At 36.1% G+C, this 12,659-nt stretch overlaps 1 protein-coding gene across 3 annotated transcripts in view; it reads right to left on the bottom strand.

Annotated features, from left to right (window-relative positions):
• The window catches only part of KLHL2 (kelch like family member 2), a 271,198-nt gene that overhangs the window by 10,907 nt on the left and 247,632 nt on the right, over positions 1 to 12,659 (bottom strand). For 2 of the 3 annotated variants that reach the window (XM_084518130.1, XM_084518131.1), the window contains 3 exons: positions 11,601 to 11,763; positions 1,642 to 1,751; positions 123 to 239 (listed from right to left, as the gene is read on the bottom strand). In XM_084518130.1, coding sequence (XP_084374256.1) covers positions 123 to 239; positions 1,642 to 1,751; positions 11,601 to 11,763 — 390 coding nt within the window. The remainder of the gene's footprint in view (positions 1 to 122; positions 240 to 1,641; positions 1,752 to 11,600; positions 11,764 to 12,659) is intronic. The other variant, XM_084518132.1, reaches the window with a different exon arrangement.

Here is a 12,659-nt window from a genome sequence, read left to right as displayed (position 1 = left end):
TATTTTTTACCATCAGTAACACAATACATTACACTGTTTAAATTTAAGGATATTCACCTGGCATTAAAAAAAATAAACAGAAATGTTCACATGCTCAAGAATCACTATTCCTTTTTGCTTACCTGAACTAAATATTCCCGGGAAAGCAAAGGCAGCCGAACGTGCTCCATCAGGCGTGCCATTAGCTCCTGCCTTACATCTTTGTCATGGTTTACCCATGCTATCACCGCTTCAAATACCTTCCAGAAAACAAACAAATGCGAGTCCCTTGACTTACAGATTCATGACTATGAAAATATCACCATGTCTTCAAAAATAGCTTTTACTCTACTACAATTCCTGATGTAATAAAAACAGCAGTTACAACTCCCGTTATTTGCATACTTATCCAATAAAAAGTTCTTAAGATGCATTAGGCAGTCTTTTTCTACACCACATCTCTAGTAGTGTTTCAAGGGTACTTGACAAAATGCACAAAACAAGTAATATATTAATACTGTAAATCCAATAAAAACTATGTAAATAAACGATAAAGCAGCAGAGATATTGTAACTCTCTTATTTTTCTTCCTGTCTTGGAGAATTGACATGCCACATCATCACCCAGATGACTGATCATCAAATCTTACCAGAAGAAGAGGTACCAAGCCTAGTTTCTCCTATATTGCACAACAGCTTATCATATGCTTGAGCATTAAAACTTTAATTATACTCCACAGAAGTAGCATTGCTTGTATCAGTCAGGCCCTTCAGAGTATTATGGGGACAGCAGTGTGACTTCACTAATTACAGGTTAAGCAGATCATTCTTAGATTCAGAGTTTCTCCAATGTATAAAGAAAAGAGTTCAGCATGAAACACCATCTAGCCATCAAATCAGTATTCAAACGTGCTTTTGAATACAGTTTAGGCTCATTTGAGCAGAGTCGGTACAGCTACATACTCCTTGGACAAAGGAAGACAGTGTATTTTTAATTTTAATATCTGGATTCAAAAGCTCAGAACAAATGCATCTACACAGAAAAATCATTAGAGGTTCAAGGATATCTGCTGGCCTCACTGAAGATGAGTTTCACAAATGAAATGATGAGATCTAGCTAAAGGCGAGCCAAGCCATATTCAAACTTAAGTTTGGCTATACCAAGCTACCTAGCCATCTCCTTCGCAACACATATTGTTCTGTTAATCTAAACAGCCCCATATATACAAGTGCCCATTTTTAATTCCTTTGTGGGACTGCTTACATGGAAGTTAGTAGAGTGCATATACTTGCTCTTCATACTACTAAGTTATTTATCCCTTGGTTTACCAAGGGATAAGTTGGTTAAACCTGTGACTTATATCATGTGTTCTCTGTTCTGCTGAAGCTGAGAGAGAACTTCCATTCAACTGAGCATCATTTTTTTTTTCACAGAACAGAGGATTATGTGATATAATACAGTTTTAGGATTTTTAAGAGTGGAGATTAGTTTTCAGCATCAAACTGACAACACTTTGGGGAAATAAATCCTTTAAATAAGCACAATACATGCTTAATTTCACCAAGGAAACAAAGAATGCATCCAGTCTACAGAACCAGTAGGAACAAGCTCACTCTCTTATACAAAAGGATAAAAAGAATACTGTGGAACAGGTGCTCTTACCTTCTCTTCTGAGGCAATTGTAAGCTTGTCGCTAGATATCAAACTGCACACCTGCTCCACACCCAGATTGAGGTATTCTTCACTGAGTACAACATCAGAAAAGTGCTGTTCTGTTTGGAGGAAAAAGAAAAGTACTCTTAACATACAGCACTATGTGTATACAAGAATGAACATTACAGCAGTAGAGGAAAAAGAGGAAAACAATTCAATATGCATGCTGTCTTGTCACATTAAGATGCAATACCTTAATACATTTTATATAGGTTAAAGCTTGGTCTTGAACACAGCATTTATATTTAAATATAAACTCAGAAGTCCCTGCCAACCTCAGCCATTCTTGGATTCTGTGAAGGTACTTTAAGAATGCAGGATGCTTCCAGATCATGAAGTCGAATTTTTCAGGGTACAACAGCTTTTTTGAACTTTAGTAAAGTTTATGAGCATAAAAAGATAAATCTAATGCAGCATGGCAACTCCTGTCCTCTATCTAGTTCCGCATCCTGTTCCTTCAAACAAGCAACATAAATTGCTTCAGACAAAAGTCCAAGAACACATATGAGAAGTAAATATGGTAAGACCTCCTCTCATAATAGTCTCCCTATAATCATGACAAATTAGAGATTGGTAGTCAGAATGATGGTATTTTACCTCACCTGCACTTCACTAAACAATGAGTTTCAGTGAGATGCAATCCAGCCCCCCTGAACCTTGTTAAATGCTTGACTTTAATACCTTTCTGCAGCAATAATCTCAGTTTCCTTCAACAAAAACCCACATGTAAACTTAATGCACAGTTTACCATTCATTAATCAGTCTTCAGTGAATATCACCGTGTTCTACTGCTGAACACAATGACAGGAAAAACCACAACCTGTCTACTCAAAATCATTCATTATTCCTTTTATCCTTCACCTCTATTTTAATTAGATAGTCCTCGCCTTTTCTCTTTTCCATCAGCTTTTCCATTCATGAAGACATAATCCCCACAAGTCCCTCCAGTTCTGCAACATTCTCTTATCATGAGACAGGTAGTACTTTCTGCAGCATTTCAAGCAATGGGAGAGAAAGGATGAGGAGAAATACTATCGAGTTTTGTAACACTACCCTTACTTTTCTACCCCTTACCAATCTTTATGTCCAACTCTCTGTTTTTCAGATGACAAATTTGCAGTTCATTGAGCTGAAGTAGAATTTTCTGAGATACACTTACTGAAAGAAATATCTGCTGAATTTTACTATTTGCACATTGCAAATAGAAATTGAAAACTAATTTGCATAAATTAAGCTTTATCATAAACTCCAAATTTTACGTGATGGTCCCACAAAACAGCATATCTGACTGAACTCAGAAGCTGAGTTAAGAGGCAAGCAAAAAAGGGAAGCAAAACACATCCAAATCTCAGAAGCTTTATTCATCTTCCCTTGAGAAAGGGAACACTGCATCATATCCAACAAGATACGGTTCATAAACTAGAAATGCGTGGATAACTTCATATATACAAAAGCCTTCTATTTTAAAAGAGGATTTAGATTTATGACATGCTCTAACAAACAGGAAGAGATCCACTCCCTAACAAAAAGAGGGAAAGTTGAGAATCTACGTTTGTGGTATTACTTTTGTAAAGCTGAATTCTGTCTTCATGCTAGGAAGAGAACTGTAGGAGAAAATAAATAAATAAATAAATAAATAAATAAGTACTTGAACAAAAACTAAGGGACTGTTTTAATGGATGCCAGCCTCTGTGCTTAAAGCATGAAATAAGGCATATGGCTAAGAGCTAAGAGATGAGAGGAGTGAAAAAAGGAGAAGCTAAAACAAACTACTCAGTCAGTAGCTATAAGCTCAGGTTTTCAAGCAATACCTGGAAACAAATTCTCAGCTGAATGAAATTTAAAAAAAAAAAAAGGCGGGGGGGGTGAACAGGAGGGCAGACTGCAATATAAATTTTAGGCATCCAAAAAAAAAAAAAAAAAAAAAAGAAGTGGGAGTGCAAATTGAAATCATTTGCCTCTTAAGAACCAGATTTCTTGTTGCCAAGGAGACCATCTTAACTGACTGATAGATAACCTTTTGGCAGAAGCCAATTGAAATTACAGCTAAATGGATTATTCAAAATAATAAGAAATGAAACAAGAACAAGGAAACTCAGAAACACCAATTAAATCTGCCAACAGCAATTTATCTAACACTGTTCAAGCACTGAAGAGGCTTTTTTTTATTTATTTATACATACATAAAAATAATGCTTATGAAATTCAAACCTTTCTACTTCCCTTTAACAAGAAGGATACCAACATCTTATTTTGACATAATATGATTTGGTACTAGGAGTCATAAAAAAACCTTTATTTATATTTTTTTCCTATAAATTCTGAGAGAAAAACAGTATTAGGGGTATGTTTTTGCCTTCTGGATTAGGATTTGTCTTATCTCATCTTATTGCTAAAATTCTGAAAGATTAGATAACCTGAGATAATAACATCAAACATAATGAAACTTATGACATGACTGAACATTTCATGTATCTAACCCCTGCAAAATCTCAAACTATGTATGTTTTTTATTTGTCACAATGTACTACTTCATGAACATCCCTTAGATAAGCAGACAGAACTATCTGGCTGTAACTTTTCATAAGAGAAAAATATCTTCCCCCCCCAAAGAATTTTCCACATAGCGTGCAGCTTTGACAAATTCATGCTGGAATCCTGCCTGACTTCTTGCCACTTTACCCAGATATTGAAGCCAGCTGGCTTGCGAATCAGGCAGCCTGGTAACAAGCTGTCTTAGGAGCTGCAGGGTCTTGGCTTCCAAATTCCCACTTTCTGAGCAAGTACAATTCTAATTTTTTATCCTCAAAACTTAAATCTGCCTTAAAAAAAAATATCCCTTCCATTTTAGGAAGCTTCTAAAATATCTGTTCCAATAACATATGAAAACCAGATTTTCACATTTTCGCAACTGGTAGAAACAGTTTGTATCTGGATAGCTGACGATCTGTCCTCGTCTGACCTGTACCAGTAGGATGGGACTTCAGCTTCAGGGACATACTAAAAGGACAAAAAGGAAGTTCTTAAAAACACGAAAGGAGCTAGTAACAAAACGTTTGGAAATGCAATAAATGAAGGTATCTTGCAGAGCAAAGGAAGATAAAAGGAGCTATAAAAATACCACTTTTTGTTATTTTCCATCAGGGGTCTGGAGATGTGTATTCTACATACACACATCAGCAGTAAATGTTTGACCTACCTCTTCTGTCCAAAACATACATGGTCTGGTCTTGGTAGTACTACAGATATTGTCTGTCTTTGTATTTCTCAATCCCATAGGAAAGAATGCTGTATCTGAAGTTTGCACAGGACATTTCATACTACAAACGTTTGTGGATTAAATCACAAACACTACTTCTCTCATTTATATACCTACACTCAAACCTTACCTGGCTTAACTGCCTTTACTAAATGGAATAAACAGAGATGCACAAGTCTCTATTAGGTTCCCTCAGATGAAAAACCTTTCAGAGAATCTTGGTGGTAAAAAATAAAAGCCTGTAACCTATCTTCTACTTTGTTTTATGACAATGGCCTTTCTCAATGTTTGTCTCTCTGTGTTGAAAACTGCTCCATTTATTTTCCATCAGCAATGGGCTTCAGCCATTTACTAATATCTTTTTGATGTGTTCCAGCAGTTGATGACACTCCAGAAAACTTTTTAATATTTTGTTCACTTCCAGAAATCTTCTCCCAAAGATCTTCCCAAAGAAGATGTGTTAGCACTACAAAAACACCTGTAATGTCCCAGAAACATAGAGAAAAAATTATCAGTTCAAAAAGAAGCTTTTTTTAAAAAAACAGAGATGCAAAGTGTGGAACTCGGAACTGAGCCCTATGCTCACTTACAAGGACAATGATAATTTCTCAAGGAAATGAAACAAATAGTTTTTAAACTTGTTTTTTTTTTGGGGGGGGAATTGAAACAATAACTAAAATGTCGTATTTTTGGCTTGGGACAAAAGGTCTTTGCTAACGGCATAACATAAGGCAGTGGTCAAGAGTGCCTTATAACCAGCCTTATAGCAGAGGGGTAGACACAAGCTCTGCCAACTTAACTGGCAGAAGCTAAATGCTGCAGAAGCCAATTTTAAAAAATCTGATTTCCTTGTCAATTTTATGCTTAAATAACTGCCTTTTAGAAGGCCATGAAATTCATAGCAGCCAAGGTAACAGAAGCATAGCAACAGACGTTGCTACTCAGAATAGAATTGTAAGAAAGATTCTGCTAAATATGTCCTTTAAATCTCATGAGTACAAATGTACACTAGAATAGTCTGCAGAAGGCGCACGTACTTCCCAAATCCAGTCAGGGCTCAAAGTTTTAGCCAGAGCACCAGAACACCAAATGCAGCATCCCACAGTTAAGTACAATATAGCAATCCGTGCTGGTGCTAAGGTTCCCTACCAAAGGTTTCTGTGACCTCTCAGCATGATGCTAAAAGCCAAGCAGCGCTGGTCACCAAGAGACACTTCTTCCACAGAGAATCCAACCTTTCCAAACCCAGTGCGTCTATGCAATTAATGAAATTACATTTATCAACTTCGCCTGCAACGAAAATGCATTTGAAGAGCTAAGTTCTGTGTGAGAGCTCTAGTGCTGTGGTGCTACAGACCACATTTGTAGAGCTTCACAGAGTTAAGTGAAATATATTCATAGGATTACTGGAAATCCACTTTATCTTTTCATAAGATTACAGAAGACCTCTTCTAGCTAAAAGCATAATGAAACATTACAAAAAATTGAATAGAACAGAAATATTTTTAGCATATACGATGACAATAAGCATTTCTTCTGCTTCAGAGTACCAGCTGGCTTGTGGGGCTGTCTCATTAGCCTTTCCAGTTTTATCCCTAAGTCTGGCATGACCTAGAGAGGTGTGGAGCTACATTTCCTCTCTCTCTTGTTAAAAATCATTTGAAAAGACATTGAGATTGACTCCAGTCCAAGATGGCATAGCCCTTTTAACTCTATTCTCTTGTAGCTCTCTTCCATTTTAACTGTGGATTAATCATGTTCTTCCCTTAAGATTTTCTATTTAGCATTTCTACTGCTTATGTTACTTATGAAATTCCTGGAATCAAACCACTTTCCCTGATTAAAAAGCTTTACCAATCTATCTTGAGGTTATAATTAACATTTTGACAACTGTAAAACACACCACAGACAATTCTTAATTTGTGAGCATGCCCTAAGACTACCTAAGATATATCACAGGCTAAAACTGAGAACAGATGCTTACTAACAGCATTCGTGCCACATTCTCTTAGTAGAAATCTTCGCAAAAGAAAGATCTCAGCTTGATCTATTGCCCACCTGTGGAAAAGGTGCAAGACCCAGACTAGGACTGCACTACGGAACGTCACCAGAAGAGCTGGCATCTCAGAAAGTTTAATTGTAACAGAAGTCAACTCGAAGAAATTGGCATGAAGTTCATACTATTTTCAGCTCTCTCAAGAGGCATCAGATACATATAAACGGCTCCCCTAAATTATGAAAATCCAGTAGTCTGCTACAGGAGGACCAACCCCACCACAGGACTATGAAGCTCCAATTTTAATGGAATTTGGGTTTCACTCCCACTGGAAGGAAGCTCCAGAGCATCTATAACTTATCTACGTTTGCATCAATTTGTTTTTATGCCATCATTGTCTATTAGCAGTGTCTAACTGCCTCTTTTTCCTAAATATAAAATAGCAAGTAAAACAAAGAGTGGAAGAAGTCAAAGAGCCAGGTGCTTTTCGTTTTCTATTTTCACTCTTCTTTCAATCGATCAGTCCCCTCTTCTGTATTTATTCTAGCTTCTGTAACCTGTAATCCTACAGTGTAGGCTCACAGGAGTTCAGCTGTCTATGACACAAGGTCTGATTCTGAAATGGCACAGCCACTTATCTTTGGCTTAGACTTCCAAGAAGAAAAGTCTTTAAGTTGTGAGAAAGAGCCTTGACAAAGTACACAGAGTTGCTCAAGAACAGAGGGAAAAAAAAGATGCTACATGTATGATGGCTATGATGGCATTTAGATGCTTGAGAATTCAAGAGGGAAAACATTAACCTAAAAGGGGATACAACTGTTTGTTGATAATTGAGGGTTACAAGTTGTACGTAATTCCCGTACTCTCAAACATGTATAACAAGTATTGCACTCATGGTCTCGCCAATGTCTTAGGTTTTATATTTTTATACAGTGATCTACGTAAATATTAACTTCAACTACTAAATTGAACAAAGGTAATTTAAAAGAGAAGCAGTTTAGCAGTTGTTAAGGCATAGTCGGAGTAGAAGTTGGAACAAAAAAAATAAATAAAATTAAGCCACTGTTATATGAAACTGCATTCCCTGAAACATTAGCTATCTAAACTTTAGCTAATAAATGTAAGCCTGGATTCCTATTGCATAAAAGATCAAAAATATGACAGCCTTTTGCAGTTGATACGGTGTTACTCAAAGGCAGAAAAGATTTAATTAAAACCTTTTGCATAATAGTCTAAAACACAGTTATCACAGAAAGTACTGAGTTGCATCTACACTAGAACTTCTCTCCTAAGACATGCATCGCAAAATTTAGTCCTTTCAAAAGCAACCTGAATAGCTCTTGAATTGAGTTTTAAGGTTCTTTTGTATTTTTAATTGATATATAAATAATTTGAATACAATTTCACTGAGTTAAAATAATGAAATATTACCGAGCATGGCTGATTTGCATTCCTCAGTTTCACATTTAAGACAGCAACCAAGAATTCTCTCAATGGACACCTAATCATACTGCATTTATTTTTTCCTTAAATATCAATTCTTGATAGAGAAACTATAATCTTCTGAAAGTGAAGGCAAAAAAATCTATACTGGAAAACAGATTTTCTTGAAATTAAGGCAATTGTAAACATTCATCAAAATCATTCTTTTTATGAGGTCTAAAATTACTCATGACAATAAAAAGGCTATTATTTGGATCTGGACATCTGAATTAAGCACTTAGTACTCTATTCAAGGAAAATTGTCATTTTAAACTCTGTACTAAGTTGTTAATTTTGTTAATTTGTCATTGTATATTTCAGAAAAGCTATGAAAAGCAATATAGTCTTTTTTTTTTCTTCTCTGCAGCATTACCAGGATGATTTGTTGTTTTTTTTTTCCTTCTCCTTTCTGTACTGCTCTCATACTAAGTCTGACAGACTGCTAGGGATTAACGAAGGCAGGGCAGAAAGTGCCAGGCAATGAGGTATCTCACACCCTAACCATGCACAGTATATTATCTTAAGAGTAAGAACAGAAAGTGCATTGCTTTAAAATTCACCACATGGATACTGCAAAAACACAGTAGGAGTGGAGCTGGCAGCTCATGGTATGGACCAGCAGGACTCCAGGAATATGACTATAAAAAAGGAAACATATATGAGGAAAGTACTTTCTGGAGGAATCCAACAGAAATAGAAGATGGTTTTATTACAGAGGAAAGAGAAAGAAAGGTTAGTTCCAACCATAAAAGAAGTAGGAGAGAAATACAAGAGATACAAGTGGAGGTAGTGCTACTGAATTGGAAAAGGCAAGGGTGAGAGGTTGGAATTTTATCCGGAGGGGTGGGGAGAAGGAATACTGCAAAAGTAATACAATTATCTTAGCAGACAGAGAGGAAGTTGAGGCAGAGGTAGATTTGCATTGCAACAAATGAGAAATTTGACATAGTACAAATTTGGTGAGGAGGGAAGAAACAAAAAAAGGGAGTAAGTAACAGAGTAGTTGAGAGAAAATGGCAGGGGAGAGTTAAAGTTGTTAAGTTCACAAACCTGAATGACTAGGAGAACACTGAAGTCATCAGTGAGTGGAAGACAGGGGGAAGGGAAAGATATTTAGATGAAAAGCAATTCAATTTTGCTGAACCTGAAGTAGGAATGAAATATCCAAGAGACACTGAAAAGACAGGAAAAGATCTGTGACTGGACAGATAGAGGCATACCTGAGAACAACTCTCAACCTCTGACAATCCATGATTTCTGAGTTAGCAGCATATTCTAAAATAAATTTGTCCTATTCTTCGAATATTCACTCCTGTTGCTCTAATGAAAATATACTGCTTTGCTAGCTACTAAATTTTATCCCTATAAAAGGGTGTGTTTTTTTCACCATAAAAAGCTTCCATTAAAAATTAATTCTTCTGTGTAATGTCTTCAGTCTTTACTTAAACACCAAGACCCCAAGGCATTCTACAGTGCTACTTAAATGTAAAAAAAAAAAAAAAAAATTAAAAAAATGTTAAAACTGTTATGCTAAAAATTCACTGCTTTGTGCAAAGCTTATACAATGGCTTTAAGGATTTGTTTGTGGGGTTTTTTTAGTAATCTACATTATGCAACCTTTACTGGTGTCATAAGCAGTTAAACAAGGGAATCCAGGTGGATTAGATTATGTTAACAATTACTGATTTGGTAATACTTTCTCTGTATTATCACTTTCCAACAGCAGAAGATGTATTTGGAAAGTAAAGGAAAAAAAATGATTTTAGTCTTCACAGAGTCATAGAAATGCAAGCTACAAAGCACTTCAAATCATCTAGATTTGCACACAGGTGTGATCTAGATCAAACTAAATCTGATGTTGGTCTAACCAGTTCTTTATAGCTTTCCAACAGCAGAGAGTTCATAACTTCCATAGACAGCTTGCCTGATCAATGTTACTTTTACAATAAGATTTTTCTTAATGTATGAAACTACTTTAAGAATACCTCACAAATGAAGCTTACTCATTCTCATCTCTTTACGTACTGGAAGATTTGTTTTCCTTCTCATACTCCTAGCCTTTTAGTTTCTTGACTGAATGGACCCTTTTCTCTCACAGTCTTTGTCATAGGTCAGTCTGTTTTCTTAATATGTTCTTGTTAGACTTCTTTGGATTCACTTCAGCTTGTTTGCATCTGTCTTAAAGGTTGGTTCAGCATTTTTCCACCTGAGGCCTCACCAGCATCAAGAAAAAGGGAATAATTATTCTCCCTTGTCCCTGCAACAACACTTCTGTTAGTTCACCAAAGAATCAGAATTGCTTTTTTATTAACAACGGCAAGCAAAATGAGAACTTAATTTTGAAAATGTGAAGACTTGACATGAGCTAGTCCTCTCACAGATATGACAAACAGCCTTTAAGATGACAATAGCAATGTACTTTTAGTAATAAAATTAAGAATCTAAGAACATTTTTCAGCAAAGAATGAGAATCAATGACAAGTGTTCTTCAAAAGCAAGTAGAAATTAGACTAATAAAACATTTTGTTGGTTGAGCTATATTATTACTTCAAAGACATACCTCTATCCACTTTGTGTCAAGACAGAAGAATAAGATTACAGGTACCCTTTATAGTAGGAAATTTGAAGTTTTGGGCTAAGTAAGTAGGATTCTCAAAAGACAAATTACTCAAGACATAATATTGGTATGATATGTTTCTTGACAGCGTCTACTTAGCCAGTAGAGTACAGGGGCTACAGATAGCTTTCCCCCATGCCCTCATCTTCTTTCTTCCCCCATGTTCTTCCAACAGTCCTGAAAATCATAGATGGAACTTTGGTTCTTGGCAATTGTTTCTTTAGTGCCAGAATTTTAGTTCTTCTTTCCTGCTTTCTCCCCTAAACTATGGTGCAAAATTTTAAGCAGGCTGGATTATTTCTGGGTTACAAATTGCATGGTCCTAATAGGCCATGAAAATACTGCCCCTATGTGCAGTTACTATAACCATGTTTCAGCCAGCAGACTTTCCTTCTCTGACAGACATTCATATCAAATGCACTCTTCAGAAGATGCATACCTGGATGAAATTCAATTTCCTTTGGGCAAGTGTGGGTGGATTGGTATGGAATCCGCATGTGTGTGTAACCCCCCACACAGATATCGATCTAACTTCTATGACAATGATAACTTGCCTGCATATGTGTTGGCCTTGTTCAAGAGATCTGTGCACGCATGCATGTCAGCAAAAGCACGAATTCCCAAGCAGTTGACAGGATGAAGCTGGGATTCCAAAAATTCACAGCAAGTCCTTTTCACATCTTGCAGTTGCAAGAGACCAGCTGCTGGGAGCAGTACCTGAAAGAAGCGACAGGTGTTTAATATCTCAGTTCAGTTCTGACTTGATACAAGAGTATTGGTCAACATTAATAAAAATAAAATAAATAAATAAAACAAAGAGAGGAAAATTTCAGAATCACAAGACTCAAGAACTTAAAATCCAACACCAAAATTATTCACGTCTCTGCAAATGCCATTTAAGATTTAAAATCATAAACATCTCTGTCACCATGTTCACTGGAAAATCATTCTATAGATTACAATCCTCACACATCATGTAAACCCTCCACAGTATTTACTCACGAGTTCCCTAGTTACTCTTCCCAACACTCCTCATTTGCACCTCACCTTCAACCCTTCAACATTGGGAGGGTTCACTTTCTTAAAACCGAAAGTTTTCTAGACCATGATAGTATACTTGTTTGCATGCAAGCACGGGACATTGTCCACATTATTTATTTATTTAGCATCAATAATAAGCATATTTATGCAACTGATTCTAACAGGGACTCAATTCAGTTTTCAAGGAAGTCCAAAGAATGACAATTCTGGGATTTAAAAGTCTGAATATATAAAACATTTCACAGCTCACTGAAAGTCCATACCAGCAAATAACTAGTGTAAATGGTATATTTGTCCTTTCAACTTTCAGAAAGAAAGTGAAAAAGGAAGGAAGAATTTCAAGAACAGTACAGCATGCATTTTATTTGACCAGTAAAATTTAAACATCAGGTTTAGATGAAATATAAGTAAAATTTCCCAGTGCTAACTACATCTTTTTCTTCATAATGCTTTTATTTTTGGTGCCTTTGACAGTTACTTTAACGTTATTTCTATGTTAGAACATTCAAATACGAAATTAATGTTAGTTTGCATCTTCAGTGGATGACAACAGGAGAGATTTGAACCCAAGT

This window comes from Aythya ferina (genome assembly GCF_964211825.1).
Source record: "Aythya ferina genome assembly, chromosome: 4".
Taxonomy (NCBI): Eukaryota; Metazoa; Chordata; class Aves; order Anseriformes; family Anatidae; genus Aythya; species Aythya ferina.
The sequence above is the reverse complement of the archived record's forward strand: the minus strand, read 5'-3'. Positions and strand labels throughout refer to the sequence as shown.